At 37.3% G+C, this 20,649-nt stretch overlaps 1 protein-coding gene across 1 annotated transcript; it reads left to right on the forward strand.

Annotated features, from left to right (window-relative positions):
• The first annotated feature begins 3,947 nt into the window (after positions 1-3,947).
• On the forward strand, positions 3,948-5,267 carry LOC104451638 (NAC domain-containing protein 83). Its single transcript, XM_010066275.3, has 3 exons — positions 3,948-4,415; positions 4,525-4,749; positions 4,998-5,267. Exons 1-3 carry the CDS (start codon positions 3,948-3,950, stop codon positions 5,265-5,267), a joined length of 963 nt encoding a protein of 320 aa, XP_010064577.2.
• The last annotated feature ends 15,382 nt before the right edge of the window (positions 5,268-20,649 follow it).

Here is a 20,649-nt window from a genome sequence, read left to right on the forward strand (position 1 = left end):
GATCACGAGCCTGGCAGCAATTTGCTAGCTCGGGTGAGACCGAAAATTTATGTCATCTTATTGACTAGGAGCCAGCTCGGGCAACAAGTTGCCCTCAAACCCGTGGCCTGACTCACTTGTTTGACTTCGCCTAGATATAAAGACCAAGTAGCCAAGCAACGTTCCGTTAGGGGGAACCGACATGCATCGGTCTTAAAATGGATAATCTTGGTATTTCATCACGTGCACTTCGGTTAATTTTAGTAGCTATATCCTTGGACTAATGCACACAAGCCGTATACATGAACACCATTGTTAGTCTGGAGAAATGAGGCTGAAATATCTCAAAAAACCAGAGGCTGATACGTTCCTTCTCGTCCGGTATTCATGCTCAGCTACTTCTTTAGGGGGAGCAAGATGGAGATCTAATCTCTGCAATCTCTTATGCTCCATTTTCTTCCCCTCCTATCCTCCTTTCAAAACGGTTGAACGGCGCAAAACTAAAGCGGCAACTAATGGAATGCAAGAACATTAGAATCCTTCTCGCAATGTCCTTCTTCGCTTTCGTTTTGCTCAACCCTGCCGAGGCAATCTGTGTCCCTCGCGACGCCACTCCCGTCGGACCATCTCCGTCGCCCGACTCTCCTCTGAACTCCAATGCCTCGCCATAGCACCAACCGTCTCCATCACCAGAATCGATTCCTCCTCCACCATCCACGGCCGCTCCTCCTCAAATCTCACAGGTCGGACCATCTCCGTTGCTCAACTCTCCTCTGGACTCCAATGCGTCCCCATACGACAAATCGTCCTCTTCGCCAGAATCGATTCCTCCTCCACCCTCTGCAGCGGCTCCTTCACAAAGCTCACAGGCCATGGATGCCGATCCTCCATCAACCAATGTAGAGGCCACTACCGTGCATAGGGGCGGCCCAATACAGGCGGAAGCGGCCAACCTCGCGCTAAAAAAAGGTGCGCGATACGACTGATTACCCCGCCCTCTGCATCTCCACCCTCACCCCGTCCTGGTCGGGAGCGCGCTGCTGGAGGGGCCCATTGCCCTGCTCCACGCGGCCATCAAGGCGGCGACTGCGGAGACCAAGCTTGCGATGACAGCGCTAGGCAGGCTCATCGAGACATTGCACGCGGACGCCAAGACCTTGACGATCCTCAAAGACTGCCATGACAACCATAGCGACGCGCTGGACAACTACCAGGCCGCGACGGACGCGATCCCGAACCGGGACATAGGGACCATAAAAACCATGCTGAGCGCGGCGGTGACGGACTACGAGACGTGTGAGGACGAGTTCTCCGGGAGGCGCTCCCCGATGGCCAGCCGGGATAGTAAGCTTAGCCGTATGGCTGATAATTGCTTGGCCATTGCTTCCTTGATCAAATGAGTTAGCTGTTGGATGCCTTTTGAGATGTCCTGTAATATAAGATCCAAAGTGCCACTTAAGTTAAAAAAGAAACTTTTCCATTCCTTTAAATAGGATAATGAGTCTTTAGGAATAAGAAGCAAATACATACTTTACAGGAATTGTATGGGTCTATAAGATTATAATTTTTATGATGAGTATTGTAACCTTGTGAAAGCGGTTTTTATGTAACTAACCAACATGCTAATCGGCTCTTTTATATATGAGAAATTGTAGAAATTTTTATGTTATGGTGTAATTGGGCAATTGATCGAGATTAGCAGATGAAAATCACTCTCAGGCCATTAAATTTCTCCCCATTCTTTAAGTGATTAAAGATTAGGAGTCCGACCCAAACGGGTTGCTTGAGTGATGAACGTGTTTGTCTTATCCATTCAAAGTTTAGGTTCCAAACGTGTTTGTCTTATCCACTCAAAATTTAGGTTCCAAACGCGGCAATTGTGCACTCTCTTCACGTGTATGAACCATGTCCTCCAGATATTATTGATGTGTGAAGATTTGAGGGCCCGTGAGAAAAATTGCGCATTTGAGGATATCCCCACCCACAAAGTGAGGGCCGGCGAGATGAACCATCGTGCTCCAATAATTATCGATGTGCGAACAAGTGAGGGCTGGCGAGAAAGACTGGGCATTTGAGGATATCCCCGGTCACAAGCGAGGGCCGGCGACCTTCACCGGTCATAGTCAAACCTTGCCTATGGTTGACGCTGGCCCTTGCCGACCATCACCCACGTCTTGATGATTGGCAAAGGGAGGAGAGGTAAATAAGAAAAAGAAAAAAGAAAAAGAAGTTAAAAATTAATAAAATTTAAAAATATTGCAAAACAACGTTGTTTGTCCATGTCAATCACTGCCTGTGTCAATAGCCGACAATGATTGAACCATCAAATTGGCCAAAGGGGTTACATTAGAAATTTGTCAAAAAATTTAAAATTAAATTTGAAATTAGAAAGACTACATGAAGGAGAAGTAATATTCTCGATTGGTATTTTCGAGACTTACATTTATTGGCTTATATATCAAATTACATCCAAATTAACAAGTAAGGCAAATCTATGTCAATTTATTGTTCTAGAAACATTACATTAGATTAAATGAAATGATTAAGTGCTTTCATTTCCCCCTTCTTGTTAATGTCAAAAAAAGTGGGATGCCATGAAACTCTATGACGATGTGGCTCAAGCACAAAATTCCATTCTACCCGACTTTTTTCATTACGTTTAAATTACATGTTTTAGAAATTCATAAACAAAAGTTAAGCAAAAGGGAGCCACTATGGAAAGTGAAAGTGTCATCGCATGGCACTCCTCTTGAAGTTACTTATTCGATGAGGACACCGATGGTCTATTCTCAATCATTAAAGTTGTGCAGCTTTGTTTTTCCACTAAAGGACCTAGCAACATTGCTTTCCCACGATAGGGCCAATGAAATAACAAAGCTACTCTTTGCTGAGGCTCAGACCATAGGCTGAAATTCCTTGATTGATGGAACACAAACCCACACAGGAAAAACTAATCGATTTATAGATAACATTTTTCATGTATTGAAAACAATAAGTTTAGATTGGAAGAAAACGACTTCCCTTTCTAGCAAGAAGGATTTCACTCTCTCTAAAGTACCGAACAAATGAAAAACTACCCTTTTCCTTGAAAATAAATTTCATGAAAAATAATTTTCTGATATTACGAAATTTTCAGTGAAATAAAAACATCCTAAATCAAGCATATGTTCATGCATGCGTGTTGGGATACCTCTCATTGGTGGTGTCCTGATTGGATCAATCCCCACTCTGAAAAGTTGACAAACTTTGTGATTATAATTACTGATTTCCGTTATCTTTATTGTTAGAGACAAATCATAAAATCCCACAGTAAAATTTCCCTTGTCCCTTTGATTTATGGGTCGAGAAAAAAATTCATGCATGCCTAGATAGAGAGAATTATTAGACTTTGGCATTTCATAGGAATGTTCTTGATTACGCATGGGGTCGGGCAGTAAAACTATAAAATGAATGGTAAAGAAACTTTTAGGCTCATTTTGTTTTATGAAAAGTAAATGATTTTGAAAACATTTTTCTAAAAAAAACTACTTATATTGATTGAAATAATGAGCCAATACAAAATGTTTTCATTATCGACAATAATTTATATCTAAATATTTTTGCGAATGATTAAAATAATTTTTCTTCAATTAATTTAATAAAAATATAAGCGATATCTTTAAGAAAATGTCATAAAAATCAATTTTTTCGCAAAGCAAAATGAACGGGATCCAGGGAAGATTGACTGGTGTGGTTTTACTGTTCTCAGCCAATCGAGGCACGTCACCTGTGAACGAAGGGGAAGACCGCAAAGACAAAGCAGACGTGAGAATCAAGCTAGGTCAGTCAACGAGTCAACGCACGATTCTACACTATACATTCCACACCCTTGGCCAAAGTTAATCCTGCCTCACTTCGAATCCACCCACAAAATCTGAGTCCTTTAGTCTCGATCTTCCTCTCTATGCTTGCACAATTTGGTTATCCAGATGCAGAACACAATCTCAGAAGTAACAAGGTCACTCCCTCCCGGATTCAGATTCCAGGCCACTGATGAGGAGCTTCTGTTGGACTACTTGAAGCCCAAGATTCTCGGACAGCCCGACGGACGCCACTACGGCATGATACCGGAGATTGATGTACTGGAATTCGAACCTTGGCAATTGCCCTCCCTGTTCGGTCACATGTTCAGCGGTAAGGAGCTGTTTTTCTTTTGTCACGTTAAGCGCAAGTACTTGAACAGCAACCGCTCCAACCGGACAACCAAAGCCGGTTATTGGAAACCGACCGGCGAGGTGCCCACCATCGTGAGCGAGGACACTGAGGCAAAGATAGGAATCAGGAAGACACTAGTGTTCTATGAAGGCCGCATGCCCAAAGGCACAAGGACTAACTGGTTGAAGCACGAATATCACCTAAATCCCAAGTGTTTGGGAAACAATCACGCTGAAAATGAGGTAACATTCTGGTTTTCATTCATCTGCACAATGCGATTGGTTATAAATAACATATGGGACATGCTTCTTTAGTTATGGGTTGTTTCTCTATTGTTATATATATATACAGATGCTGCCTTATGTGGTATGTCGGATAAAGTACAAAAAGGACAAGAAGCTGATGAAGGGTCGTGCTCCGACGATCAGCCCTGGAGGCTATCCAAACAGCGCTTTCACAAACACTAACAATGTATCAGAGACCCCTATGAATCAAGAAGAGGACCATTTGAGCTACTGTAACTACCCCAACAATGAAGCTGCTGAGAACCGTCAAGCTGTTGATGCTCAACCTGAGGTGAGAGACACTCATTCTAGTTTGTAGAACTTATTTAGGATTGGATTTTATCCCCTAGTCCTACAGAACATACCAAAGTCCCAGAAACTCATTGGTTTCCTGGGGCCAAATTACTAATGCTTGCATTAACATATAAGCAACATCTGTGGGACTATTTTCATTTCATACTTCAAGATTGTTTCTACAACAAAAAATGCAGAGTACTAAAGATGATTTGTTTCATACGATTGACATTGTCTTGAATGCAGATGTCAGTGGAAGAGTTAATGGAATCGCTCCCTTCATCTCAACCACTGGATGGCAATTTATCATACTACAACACCACTCCAGCCTATCAGCCCCAGGCAGCAGCAGGGGAAGGATCATCGTCCTTCTTTGATTTCTCACATGACAACGATGGCAATGAGTTTGGCCACGGGTACATGCCATCTCCATACATCAATTCCATATTATTCCGGTTTCACTGTGCAATGTCTGAGGACTTCTCTACTACAATGTGCGACAATGGTCGATCATAATTTGCAAGGAGTTTGTGTGTATGTGTGTGTTTTTACTTGTGATGTATTTTGTATCGTGAGTGGCTTTTGGAGTGAAGCGAAACATATGCAGTTTCGTACTTTCTTGCTGTCCTAGTTTGAGAGTCGTGTTTTTTTTTTTTAAATATAAAGTTCAGATTGTGTTTTCTGCTAATTAAGATGTAATACTTCTGATAGTGTTATGTTATTCAGGCTATCCCTAGTTCTTGTCCTCATTTAATGAAGATATTCATTGGAGGAGTTGAAAGACTCTCAAAAGATAGATGCAATTAGCAGAATGGTTAAAAGCCGTGGAATTTGGAGCTAGAAGTTGAAGTGGGAACGTTATGCCCGGGGGGTTTATCTTTTTTCATATTTTTAAAAAATAGAAATACATCTTTTCATCACAACAAACACCTACGTAACAGTAACACTAAGATTCAAACAAATATTTCTTTAAGAAAAAATACAAACCTCAATGGCCGGATGCAGTAAGGGTAGTGGAGTACCGTCCGGCTAGGCCATTTCAGAGATGTATCTGTGTTGGTGCCTCTTTAAGTGGCCTGTCCTATTACTAGATTTTAAGGATAATTTCGCAGCACATACCGGGCATAGAGCCTTCTTCTCACCATTGGAGAGATCCATGATATTGAACATTTTCCAAACATTGGGCTATCGTCTTGGCGAGCCATTTAGAAAATTTTTCGGAATTGGCAAGCCATTTAGGAAGTGGGCTGGGTGCTATCACTTAGGGATGATTAGTTACTGGACTGGGTGGGGATGATTAGTTATTGGGTGGTCCGGTTCTCATCTAGGAATCAGGAATTGGATCGGCGGGACTGGTTCCCATTTCGTTGGAACCAGGAATCGGACCATTTGGTCGTGGAACCGGTCCGGTCCGATCAGAGTGGGTAATGGAACCGGTGGCTAGCTACCTGGAAGCTTGACGGCTGCTGTGAGGACGATACCGGGAGCTGCAAGCCAGCGAGGAGCCTCGTCGGAACTGGCGCGGGCGGCCTAGCGGAGGCGAGAAGCGTGCCGCTGATTCTGCTTGCTGTTGTTGTTGGGCTTTGCCGACGTCGGAAGGACACGACAGAGCTGGGTTTTCAATGCCAATCTCGGGCGATTGGCGGCGCAGTGGCAGGAAATGCAAGAACAAGCTTCGGTCCCGACGTCTGGCGGCTGGACTGGCGTGTCGGAATGGAATGCGGGAAGGCCAAGAAGCTCGTCGGTGTGGCCAACAGGGATCTTCACCGGAATTGGGCGGCACTGGGCAGAGAGCAACAACATCATCGCGGCCACAGGTGGTGTCCGGTGGAGGTTGGTGGCTGCGACGGGAGGCTACGACTGGCCGGAGGTTTCGCTAGTTTCGGCCCTGTGCAAGAACAAGAGCGAGGCGCCAAAGCTGCAGGACGTACGGAATCGGCTAAGGGAAGAAGAAAGAGAGGGAGAAGAAGAAGATGCTTTTTTCTTTTCTCCCCTCTCGTCGCTTGTGAAAACCTTCTTCTTTCCATGAACTCTTTTTCTTTGTGTCAGACTTCTTGGTGCGCGATTCCACCTGAAATTGAGAATCAGTTCGAAATTCATCTATTCTAATTTTATAGAATTGGAAATCGGACTGATGACCTTGTAACTACATATATCGGTTCTATTTGCTTACCCCTGCTATTGCTAATTCCACCCATTGTGAATTCGAAAAATAAAAAAAGACCATATATAGAAATTGAGATTTTCGAGAATTTACAAGAGAAGGATAAGTAAGGAGAGACAAATGATGGTGAAAATGAGAGAAGAAAGAGGAGTTGAACTATGTAGCCAAACAATCACATGAATGTGATTGTTCGACCACTTTTTTTTTTTTATTTTTTATTTAATACTTTATATGGTGATTGCTATGACCCTTCCTAAGGTTTGTTGCTCCGCAATGCAAATTGGAAAATAATCTTCACCTTGAGCCATTTTGCAATGCAGCGGTAGCAAAAGCAATGGCCGCAATCCAACTTTCCGGGTTGATCAGGATAGGCATCCTGCAATTATGTTAGCAAAAACGAGAGTATAATGAGTGGTCAATATATTCCATTTAGTCTATATTTGTCTTAAAAGTTATGAAATGACCGAAATTTTTTGCCATTCTTCTTTTATCTCGATGTTCTTACATAATGAAGTGACTTTGACAAGTCAGATACAATATGTTTTGGGCCTTGAATTCCATTGATTAGGCATGCTTGTGAGCATTGTTCTAATTTTATGCCCTTTTTGGCATTATTTTAGGCTTTTATTTATTTTTCTAAATGCTTTACTGGTTAATGTAACTTTTTGGGTTTTACAATGTCACTTAGGGTTAACAGGGTACTTATTTGATCTATTCTATGTATGAGGTAGCTTTTTGTCATGTTTCACATAATGAAAAAGAAAAGTGATTTCTCTTTGTTAGTGCGCAAGTGAGAAGTGTTGTCTTAGTGCATGTTGGCGGATCGATGAATCTTGTGTTTACCTATAGTTAATTGTATCACTTAGGATCCCCAAAAAGGTGCTGCTTTAAATAGATGGCCCTTTGTAGCAATCAAAAAATTAATTCGATGTTATTAATGTAATTTGTGTGTTTGTGTGTTTAAGTGAGAGAGAGTATCTACTGCCCATATAACTGATACATCTTAATCTAATCACCATATATATCCCCATTTCATTATCAAGATCTCCTACTTATTCTAATTTTCATTTTGCTTATATAAATTAAATCTCCCACCATATATAAAAGGTTTTAATCACGTTCATATCTAAAATATCTTGACGGATGGTGTTCGTAACTCAGAAATCGGTTGGCTTTTATTCTAGTTAACATCATATTGTCATTAATTATCAACAAAGTTTATATCTTCTCATTGTCAAAACAAACATGGGAGTATTTCACTACTTAGGTTTCATAGTTTTCTTCAAGACCAATTTATTTGTTATTTTAGTTAATTATTAATGGCGCTAATATTACATCACTATTATTGGCGCATGCTATCATGTTGCCTTCTATTTAGTTCCTTAAAGTTAGACACAAAGAAATTACATATTCAACAATGTTAAATATATCAAATTTAGTTGAAACTCAATCAATCTCCGCAGAAACCATTACATGAACCACTTCAAAGACGAAATATGCATTATTCATAATTTTATTGCTTTCCTTTTACAAAGTGGACAAAAGTTCCCCTCATGAGCCATTTCTCAATGCAGCCATAGTGAAAGCGATGCCCACAGTCCAACTGTCCAAGTTTATCTTCAACAATGAAGTCATCCTGCAAATAGTCCAGCAAAATAAAAGGTACGATTTAGTAACATATATGCATACTCTTTGTTTAAATTTAGCTAAGACAATTACTTATGGACAACAATATTGTTCCTCAATTCCATCTTAATATTTTCTTGAGTAAATGAAGTGGCTCTTACTAGACAAATACAACAGGATTCGACTTCGACATTGTATTCTTCTGAAGTAGAGGTTTGAGGATGATATTGCTGCGACCTGAGATGTGTAGAGATGGCTTCCTCACTCAATCCTATGGAAGCATCTCCACCCTGTTTGTTGAGGTGGACCAATTCTTAATCAAAAACATATGAAGAAAACCTAAGTATTTCATAGTCACCTCTCCTTAAGTAAATTATTTCTCAAGTATCGAAAATATTGCTTGCTCAAAGGCTAACCAAAGTCAAAAATAGATGTCCTCTACATCAATTCGACATCAATGCACGTCTAGATTGGCTTTTAGTTGTTTGAATGCAAAATACACAATAACACACATAAATGTAGTGAAGGGGCTTGAGCATATATATACCCACGAAAATGAATTACAACAATTTCACTAATTGAGACATTTCAACGTTGGTTAGTATGAGAGATAAAACTCGAAAATCACGTCCACAACAAAATTCAAGATTTAGGGTAACAAATATTATTACTCGAAAACTTCTATGTCCACTACAAAACTCATGACACCACTGCAAATGTTTGAAGTCATACACAAGCAGCAATCTCTGTTTAGTTGAACTTTTTATAGTTCATAGAAATATAAAAGATATTATGTATATACTGTTTGCAGAAAGTTATAATTTAGGAAACATTTTCTTCAAAACGATTGCATGTATTGTTTATAAAGATAAATGAATGAAAAATATTTTCATCGTTCATGAAAGTATTTAGACTTTCATTTAGGTGGAAATTTAAAATACATGTAAGCCAATACAAATCTCCGGGAGACAAAATAAGAGGTAATGGCAATTATGACATTACTAGGTTGTGGTTAATCATTGCCAAAAAAAATAAAAATAAAAATAAAAAAATCCGTCAACACTACATAAGACATTCCTTTTTCTATATGACACATAGTGTCATATATTTTAAAAAATATTTAAAAAGGTATACTTAGTTACATATTATCTTGATATGGCGTGTAAATTAAAAGTTCATGTCTAATATAGAAATGAGAATCACAAGTTTAATACAATGGGATTGTCTTTTGGCATCAAGAGCATGATATATGTGGAAATGCATCACATAATTGGTAGTAAAAATCGGTCTCAATTTAAGACTCTCAATCTCAAATACTCTTTTCAAGGAATTATATTGACGAAATTTCTAATGGGATTATCATACTTAATTTAGGAACCAAATTAAGAATTATGCAAAAATTTGTTGAGTTTTTAAATCTAGTACTATAAATAAGATGTCGCCGTTCCTAGAATGAAACACAAATACACAAAGATATAATAATATTACATTTTTGGAACTTACCTCATGCGTTCTCAATTGGATGGCAGCCCACGGTGATGGAGATGATATCTCGGGATGAGGTCTCGCTCGCCTCACCCCTCTACTCGCCCATCCCTGCAATCTAGATGTCGCAGAAGTAAATTGACTGTTTATTAGTAATCTTTCTTGGCCATGTAGCCCTACCGAGTTCTCCGTTGTAACATGGTCAATTGTGTTATTATTTTCATTTTCCATTGTAGAGGCCTGTAAATGTAAAATTCTTTTGTCAGAGAATTATAATAAAAATATTCGTATATATATGTGTGTGGGTATATGCTGTTCATTATGCCAGAATAGCTCTAAAAATATGAACTAATATGTTTTCTTGACGAAATATTAACATATTATGTACTAAATCATGAGAAAAAAAGGATGAGATTACCTCTGGGAAAAATATAAAATATTTTCTAGCAAATGAACGGATTTCATATTATTTCTTTAGGCTAACATTAATGATGTTATCTATACGAAAGCATACATTTGTTGTCAAATGGTGAATCAATCCACTAAGTGTGTAGAATTCCTTCTTTTGGAAAATTTTACATAGACAAAAAAATGCTAAACTATGTATGATCGACTGTGTAATGACCATTTAGCATTTGTATTAAAACTATATATGAACATAAACCAATTTACTAGAGGGGGTGTATGTATTCTATCCAAATTAGTAGTATATACATCGAAAAAGTTTGTTTCTGTCGAGGGAGGAATTCCTACTCGAAGTATTGGAGGGACTAAGTCGGAATGCAATTGCCCTCGCGGTAGACATAAAACAAGAAAAAAAGATTTCAAATGATATAAATTTTCTTTCAATGCCTGCACATTCTTAGTTGATTTATCACAGGAGAATGAGTAAGACAAGTAATTGACTTACACATAGTGAGATTGACATCGAAAATTTTGGAAACAGGATTTAAAATTTTTCAAACCAACCTAATTATCATATTTCTAATACCCTGCAAAAATATTATTGTAGTTGACATTATATTGTAATAAAGCGATAATTTTCTAATTGGTCACTAAGGACAATTTTGATAAGACTCATAGACAATAAAGCCATTGAGGTTTTGAAGAAATTGTAGAATAAATATTAGGGACAAGTTTGCTAAAAGTTTTAAAACTAGTCATGAAAGTGCAATTAAATCTTGAAAGTTGTAAAAAGTGCAATAAAATCTTGTCAAATTGGTTTAAACAAGTCATTTTATTAATTTCGTCCACTTTAACTAATGGAAAATGTTTACATGCCTTATTTTATTACTTTCTTAAGACACGTGGCAATGACGTGGCGCCTACTGAGTGCCACGTCAGAAAAAGTGTTAAAAAATTATAAATACATACAAAATTAGATTAAAAAAAAAAAGAAAAAAATTAATATTAATAAAAAACACAAATTCACCCACGGCTTGGCCAAGCCCTTGCCAGTGGTTGCCGCTAAAATTGTTAGGAAGGGCTAGCGAAGGTCACCCTCACTGGCCCCAAGAGATGCCTTGGTGGCTCCCGACAAGGGCCTACTAGCCCAAATCTGGGCGACGGCATGACCCTCACCCCAGATCTAAGCAAGAGTCATTTGGCCTCGCCCAAGGTTGCCCACCCAAAGCAAAATTGCTAGAATGAACCTTAATAATAATCAAACGAAATTGGTAGAATGAACTTTACAAGCATAGAAGCACAGATAGTCCTAACCATTTATTAAGGCTTTTAAACAAATTCAATACCATAGGGAATTGAAAAAGAAAAAAGAAGAAGAGAATATACGTACTTGATTTGAGAAGCACCAGCCAAAAGTAAACCTTGATGGAAATTAGCCTGCAAGAAATGACCATTCATGAAAAAAATGATAAGTACATGTAAAAAATTATTTATTTAGATAAAAAGGTGAGCAAATAATCATAGATTCCCTAGAAAACAAACTAAGGTCACCAATTGATCATTGAATTGATCACGTGAAATAAATTTTAGAATTTGAATCTACGCGTATGACTATCTTGACAATCAAATATAATGAATGGGTTTATAACATCCAAATAATTTGGTTTCTAGTAAAATATCCTACACCCTCTAAGATACGACAATCTATTAGATTATGTTGTTAGTCTTTAGAATGCAATTATTTACCTTGAAATTGATACTTCTCATACAATCTCTCCATCATTATAAGCAAAATTTGTAAAATGCAAAAAGAAAGACTTTGACACAAAAAAAGAGAAAGCATATAGACATCGATACCCTAATGAAAATATAGATTAAAAAAATAATAAAAAAATCACTTGAAGAAATATGCTTCATCTATTGAAAACATCCGAGATCTGAACAATGGATGTAGTATACATACTTTTCAAATTCTTTTTCACATTTGAAATAAACAGGAAAAAAAAACCATAGTGCACGAGTTGAAAAACTACCTATATCATACCATATGCTAAGAAGAAAGAAGGATATGAAAGGGAAAAAAAAAAATTAGGGAAGCATGAGAAAATAACCTGGAAGATCTAGACTGATGTGAGAATTCAAGAGAATTTTGATGTAATTTGCATTGACTAAGATGAAAAGATGAGATGATACCAAAATGAAGACAAACTTAAGAAGACAAGTTGGTAGTGCAGAACTTATCTCTATTTATATTATCCTTCCTCATGCCTGATCGAGTAAATTCAAATTTACCATATTGGAGAGCTTTCTCAATTTGACATCTCTTTTTAGTTGCTAAGAAATCCTAATTCGAATTGTCATCTTACATTTGTATTTGTATTTCATTCTTGAAATAGTCTCGTTTTATTGAATTAATTCTTTTCTTGGTCTACTATTCTCCCTCTCCCACAATATTTAGAATGGTTCGATCTTGGTTAATCTTAATTTTTTTCATAGATTCTCAAAGTAATCCACCAAAAGAGAGTGAGACCTTTTAATATCATTCCTTGTAAACAGTAACAATTTTCTTATCCGATTCAAACGGTATTAAGGTCCGGAATCTACTATGAGATTTGCAAGTTAAAATATGTACTTGTTATCATATTGGTAAGTGATATATCTAAGTTCGTTAATTTGATTTCTTAAAACAGTCAATTGATGAATCTTTTAACTTAGGTACTAACTGACTGTACATACCGTTAGAATTATTTAATTTTCATCTACTTATTTATATATTTTTCTCGTTGGCAACCGTTAATAGTTATTTTATATTCTCTCAATTTGAATTTGTCCATTATTTTTAAGTATATGAAGCCAATATTGTTACATCAACGACATAAGATGTCATTTTTTAGTGATCATTCCAGATTTCAACTTAGACACAAAAAGATGCAATTCAATTATTGACGAGATATAGCTTACTAATTAACAATGCAACCCTACCAAATTTTGCCAAAGAATAGGAAAAACTTCTGGAAATAAAATGGTTGTCAATGGTTCATATTAAGATAATTATTTATCCTCATGAATTTTGGTGGAAGGAAATCCCACAATAATAAAATTGTTGAAGAAAAGAAAAGTATATGGATGCAAGAAATTATACACATTGGCCTTTTAGTGGTAAATACAAGATATTTTACCATATACTCTCTTTTGCCAATTTTAGATAGGTCTACTTTGGGACAACTTGCTCACACATGCACTGACACACATATCCAACAATAAACCTCATAACATATCTTTGTGCGTTCATTTTTCTTCATCAAGGCTAATTGGGTCAGTTGAGGTTTGCTATATTCTATTCATTTCCTAATTAGCTATAGAGTTATATGATTATACATTAATTATTTGACTAATTTTGTGGCAGCACAATCTAATCATTATCTATTTTTAGGGCACTTGACTTTTCTTTTTCTTGCCATTTATTTAATTCTATTTGCATTTGAATTCTTTCCTTAATGCCTTTTTCCTTCTCATTGTTTTTAAAATTCATTCCTCTAGTAATTTTTCTTTTTCACATTCCAAAGAGAAAAACACCAATATAATAATACCGACCAAAAAAAAAAAAAAAAACAACAACAATATAATAATTACGTAGACATCCTCATGTATAGATTCATTTTTTTGGCAAAATCCTTTGATTAGTGATTGACTTTGGAAGCTATGCTCCTCATCTCTACCTCTCTTTGTATGCGCGTTTGTTTCTTTATTATAAGTAATTTAAATCATAAGTTACTGAAACATCTGAATAAATTTTTTGATATTTTCCTGGCCTTTTTTTTTTTTTGGCTTAGTCGATAGTTGCATTGAGATGCTTTAAATTTTATTGAGAACAGTTGTTGCTGCAGGTGAACAGTTGTTGCTGCAGGTGAACAGTTGTTATAAATGTAGCGGATTCTGTAGGACTCAATCTTATCCCAATGTCGTTTGGCTGTACCAAAGAGGCTAGAAAAACCACAGAGGTGTGTGGCAAAGAGATTAAGGTGCACGCATCTTGATATAGAGAAAGCGTTGCGGTGTTGGTCTTTTGTGAACACCCGAATATGCTTGATACAGTGAACAATAACACATCTTTAGAGAAAGTATTGATAGAAATTCATTTTTCGAAAGAGAGGTCTCGTTTTTCAAAGTTCCATTACTATATGGGTGGGAGGATCATCTGATTATTTGGAAATCCAGTAATTTTTTTGAAATCTACAAACCTTAACAGGATACTGCATGAGGCAATATGTCACTGTTCGCTTGATAAGTTCAATTAAATTCTTTCTATTATGAAGGTAACGCTGAGCTGTATTGCAATGTTGGCGTTCCATTTGTGATGGGAACTACTGGAGGATACAAGGATTGGCTTTACTAAACAGTCGAAGATTCAAATTTATATGCAGTAATTTTCCAACAAACGGGGAAATAGTTGACAGAACCCACAATCCATGTTCAGTTTTAGCTGTCTCTGCACTTTCTTATTTTGTCCTAATTATTCTCTAGTTTTTGGTAGGTTGTGGCATTTCTTGTAGCGATGGAGATTATGGCAGAGCAATTTCCAGGAGCCTTCTCTAGGTATCCTCTAAAGGTGTTCAATCCTCATTCTTCCGCATCTGCTTTCCCCTCTGCTCCTCACTTTGCTTTGTCTTGTATGGTTCATCCTTTTGACTAGGTCTCGATTAATGATTTTATGGATGTTTAAGTGCACATGTAGCTGATGTTAAAATTAGAATTCTCAACACTGTTGGATTAGATATTTTCGAGAGAGCCATTGGTTGTAAGATCAACTATGCATGGAAAAAATAAAATAAGATACTAAGAATGGGAGTTCTGTGAGTTTTGTCCTACAATTTGTCAATTAGGTACTGTTGATCTCTTTATTTTCTGCATTATATCAACACAGATAAAATGGAAACACAATGATACAAACAAGACACAACCTAAATCACAAAGCAAAAAAAAGACGGTGGCGAGTGCGGTTATAGGTGACTCATCGTTGGTTTGCTAAGCCAATGTGGGACTCAAGGCAGATTAGGTGCTGTTAATCTTATTGATATAGGTCTGATTCTATCTTGTAAACTTATCTTTATATAGTTTCTATCCTCAGTTAGATTTGTTGTATTTTTCCTGTTATCATTTAACTCGTCATGTTCATTTGCTTGGTTATCAAGTCGAATGATGGTTGAGTACTCCGCCATTTGTTGTGAAGTGACCCTTTAACCAAAATGGGGAATGAGATAGGAGTTCGGGTGCTTATACACTGAACCACTATCTTTGCTGAAGCTCGATGGAACAAATGAGGGAGAAAAAGATTTTTTGTTAGGTGAGAAATAAACTTTTTATATTGCTATCTCGGGAAGCACGAGAGCTGGAACCTGTGGCAATTTGAGTCCCTCTGGGCTTTCTGTAGTTACCCTTTTGTTAAACTCTTATATTTTTGATCGGGGGACATATTCCGTCCTTAAAATGCCATAGTGCGGTTTCACCCCCTTCCTACTTCTCCTCACTTTTTCTTTGCCAGTTTGAACAAGTGCATCGTTGATGTCTATTTTGGTGCACTGAGTTGTAGTTGAACATTTTCCAAACATTTGGCTCTCGCCTGCGAAAATTTTTCGGAATTGGCAAGCCAGTTAGGAAGTAGGTTGGGAGCTATCATTTAGGGATGATTGGTTTTTGGACGGTCCGGTTCTCATCCAGAAATTGGGAACTGAACGGTGGGACTGATTCCCATTTCTCTGAACGAGGAATCGGACCATTTGGTCCTGTAACCGGGATGGTCCGAATCAGAGTGGGTAATGGAATTGGTGGCTGGCGACCTGGAAGCATGACGGCTGCTGTGAGGATGATGCCGGGAGCTGCAAAGTTAGCGAGAAGCCTCGTCGGAATTGGCGCGGGCGGACTAGCGGAGGCGAAAAGCGTTCCGCTGATTCCGCTTGCTGTTGTTGTTGGGCTTTGCCGATGTCAGAAGGACACGACAGAGCTGGGTTTTCAATGCTAATCTCGGGCGATCGGCAGTGCGGTGGCAGGAAATGCAAGAACAAGCTTCGGTCTCGACGTCTGGTGGCTGGACTGGCGTGTCGGAATGGAATGCGGGAACGCCAAGAAGCTCGTCGGTGCGACCAACAGGGATCTTCACCAGAATTGGGCGGCACTGGGCAGAGAGCAACATCACCGGGGCCACAGGTGGTGTCCGGCGGACGTTGGTGGCTGCGACGGGAGGCTACGACTGGCCGGATGTTTCGCTGGTTTCGGCCGTGTGCAAGAACAAGAGCGAGGCGCCAAAGCTGCTTTTCTCTTTTGTCTCTTGTGAAAACATTCTTCTTTCCATGATCTCTTTTTTCTTTGTCAGACTTCTCGGCGCGCCATTCCGAACGCGCGATTCCACCTGAAATCAAGAATCAGTTCGAAATTCATCAATTTTAATTTTATAGAATTGAAAATCGAACCGAGAGGTCTGATTCAATCAGTTCAATTTGCTCACCCCTACTATTGCTAATTCCGCCCACTGTGAATTTGAAAAATAAAAAAGACCACATATAGAAATTAAGATTTTTGAGAATTTACAAGATAGGATAAATAAGGAGAAACAAATGAAGGTGAAAATGAGAGAAGAAAGAGGAGTTGAACTATATAGCCAAACAGTCACATGGAATTTGATCGTTTGACCACTTTTATTTTATTTAATATTTTATATGGTGATTATGCAGGTGTAGAGGTAATGTCGAGTGAGAATGGACGACCCTTATGTTCGAGGTCCTCACCCTCATTTGATGCAAGTTCCCCCAAATCCTTTCCCGAGTGATGTTGGGAAGTTCTTTTGATTTGATTTATTAATGAGATTCTATCCTATATTAAAGTCACTGCTAGTCTATTTAAGTCGATTAGGAACAAATTAGGACGTAGAAAGACGTCTCACTTCCTACGTAATCAGAAATCTAAGATCAAGAACTTGATTACATTATTTTTTAATAGTAGTGCCCTTTTGATACCTTAACTCAATTGTTTGTCAACTAAGGGAGTCAGGTGATCTTTGCCAAGTTGTGAGTCCTAGGTTCATTTCCACCTAGTGAGAATGCACTTTATTTGATTGGTCTTAATCCTCAAGTGTGATTTAATCAACAAATGAAGTTAAACGAATCAAAACATAAAAACAATATACGAAAATCAAGACAACACATCAAAATGGTAAGAAAGTATGAGTAAGAATAAAGTGCAGAAAAATAACCTGGTATAAGTCGAGCAAAGAATATTACATAACCTTGTTTGGAGCCCCAGAAATGATTCCACATGGAACTTGATTTCAGATACTTGTCCTAAACTAAAGAAAACAAATTAAGCCTAAACTAATCTATATAAATTCTATTTATATAAACATAATGCTTATTCTAAGCTAACTTGATATGATATCTATTCCTAATCCATTTACTTGGGGTTAGCCTTAACTACAACTACTACCATTTTTTTGTTTTGTTTGAAGTGACAATCCTAATCCATGGAATTAGGTCAAAGTGAACTTATTCAAACTAAACCTATCTCTTGGGTTATTCAAACTAAGGTTGCGTTCGTTTCGCGGAAAATGTGGCATTTTTGGAAAATATTTTTAGGAAGTCATTTTCCAAGAAAATATAATTATTTTCCGATATTCGGATAAAACCTGAAAATGAAGTGGAAAATATTTTTCGCTATTCGATAAGGAAAATATTTTCTTTCATATACTTTTTTTCATTTAATTTATTTTTAAATGAATTTTTCATATATTTTTAAAAATTTTTTTTAATTATTTTTAATTTTTAAAATCTATTATAATTTTTTTTTTCATTTTTTTTCTTTTTTTTTTCTTTATTTTTCATCTCCTTCTTTCTTGGTTAGTCGCCGACCATGGCGATGGCCCGCGACTGGCCACCGGCAAGCCTCGAGCTCACCGACGAGCACGAGGCTTGCCGCTCACTAGATTGGCGAGCGTGAGCGTTGAGCTCGAGGCTCATTAGATCGACGAGCGCGAGCTCGAGGTTCGCCTAACGACGGCCGAGGACTAGCCATGAAAGAAGAACATGGAAACAAAGAAAAGAAAAGGAAAAAAAGAAAAGAAAAGGAGAAAAAGAAAAGAAAAGAAAAAAAAAGAAAAGAAATAGAAAAAGGAAATTAAAAATAATTTGCATTAAAAAAGAAAAAGAAAATTTAAAAATAATTTGAATAATAAAAGAAAAGAAGAAGAAGAAAGGGGAGGAGGAAGTGATGATTTATAGAGGTGTGAGATAAGAGAGATCAAGTGAGTAAAATGTTTTTCACTTTTCAAAAATGGAAAATATTTTTCCCTAATTTAGAAGACTTTTTTCCTTTCATGAAAAATATTTTCTCTAAGGAATTTATTTTCCGTAAAATGAACGCCGGAAAATTTGGAAAACGTTTTCTGAAATTATTTTCTGCGAAACAATGGAGCCTAAGAAGCTAGATCTATACCTTAGTAAATATAGAATACAAACTGTGAGAATAATCCTAAAGCTAATAGAATCGCATGATCTCTCTAAGATCCTCCAGTTCGAAGTCACGGTTCTCCCAACATCACATAGAAAACATCTTGATCTATATTTAACAGTCATCATCTCAACATTCACATCATCAATTAAGCATTGAAATGTACAATCTACACTCACCAAGCCACACTATCAATCATACCAAGAAGATGGAATCATTTCACACTTGGTAAAAATTTCCGAATTAAGTGAAGTGTTTCATCCTAAACTGACCATTATGTTCATCGGTCATGGCCTAATCAAATCGACTTTGATTTTAATGATTCACCCGTGGATTTGTTGCTTAAGATGTCCACTTCAATTCATTAGTTGTCAACTTTTCAAGCTTAGGCCTACATTTTCCCGAAATCGAAGATCAAGCCCACACGGTCAGACCGTGCCCTGCATTTAAACCGGTTCTTTACACACCTATTTGACCTATTAAATCAACCCAGAAAAGTATGAAATTTTGCGGTTGGAAAGCTTTTGAAGACTTTGAAGTTTGTCATATTTGCAGGTTCAGAACTGATCCTGAGACCTGTGCAGTGCAGAGAACAGATCGACCCAGCAAATATGTAATTTACCTCGTCCGAAGGCTCAGGAAGTCCTTTAATACTTCATATTCATCACTATCACAAATTTCTAACTTTAAGGACCCCAAAACCCTAAAAAAACGCTACGCTGCTTAATCCGGAATTTCCAGACTAACGGTTCAGCGAGAATATTTTCCATAGCAAATGAGTAGTCTTGGCTTTGAATTGAAATATTTTTGTCTATTTTGAAAATTTTTCCATTGAATAATTATTTTAATATTTCCATCGGCCTTGAAATTTTATTCTTTTGGGGGTTGTAGGAAACGTCATAGGTTTATTTCACTCTCTCTAAAGTACCGAACTAATGAAAACTACCCTTTTCCTTGAAAATAAATTTCATGAAAAATCATTTTCTGATATTACGAAATTTTCAGTGAAATAAAAACACCATAAATCAAGCATATGTTCATGCATGCATGTTGGGATACCTCTCATTGGTGGTGTCCTGATTGGATCAATCCCCACTCTGAAAAGTTGACAAACTTTGTGATTATGGAACAAGTAATATTGATAATTACTGATTTCCGTTATCTTTATTGTTAGAGACAAATCATAAAATCCCACAGTAAAATTTCCCTAGTCCCTTTGATTTATGGGTTGAGAAAAAGATTCATGCATGCTGAGATAGAGAGAATTATTAGACTTTGGCATTTCATAGGAATGTTCTTGATTACGCATGGGGTCGGGCAGTAAAACTATAAAATGAATGGTAAAGAAACTTTTAGGCTCGGTTTGTTTTATGAAAAGTAAATGATTTTGAAAACATTTTTCTAAAAATAATTACTTATATTGATTGAAATAATGAGCCAATACAAAATGTTTTCATTATCGACAATAATTTATATCTAAATATTTTTGCGAATGATTAAAATAATTTTTCTTCAATTAATTTAATAAAAATATAACCGATATCTTTAAGAAAATGTCATAAAATCAATTTTTTTCGCAAAGCAAAATGAACGGGATCCAGGGAAGATTGACTGGTGTGGTTTTACTGTTCTCAACCAATCGAGGCACGTCACCTGTGAACGAAGGGGAAGACCGCAAAGACAAAGCAGACGTGAGAATCAAGCTAGGTCAGTCAACGAGTC

Source organism: Eucalyptus grandis, chromosome 1 (genome assembly GCF_016545825.1).
Source record: "Eucalyptus grandis isolate ANBG69807.140 chromosome 1, ASM1654582v1, whole genome shotgun sequence".
Classification (NCBI taxonomy): Eukaryota; Viridiplantae; Streptophyta; class Magnoliopsida; order Myrtales; family Myrtaceae; genus Eucalyptus; species Eucalyptus grandis.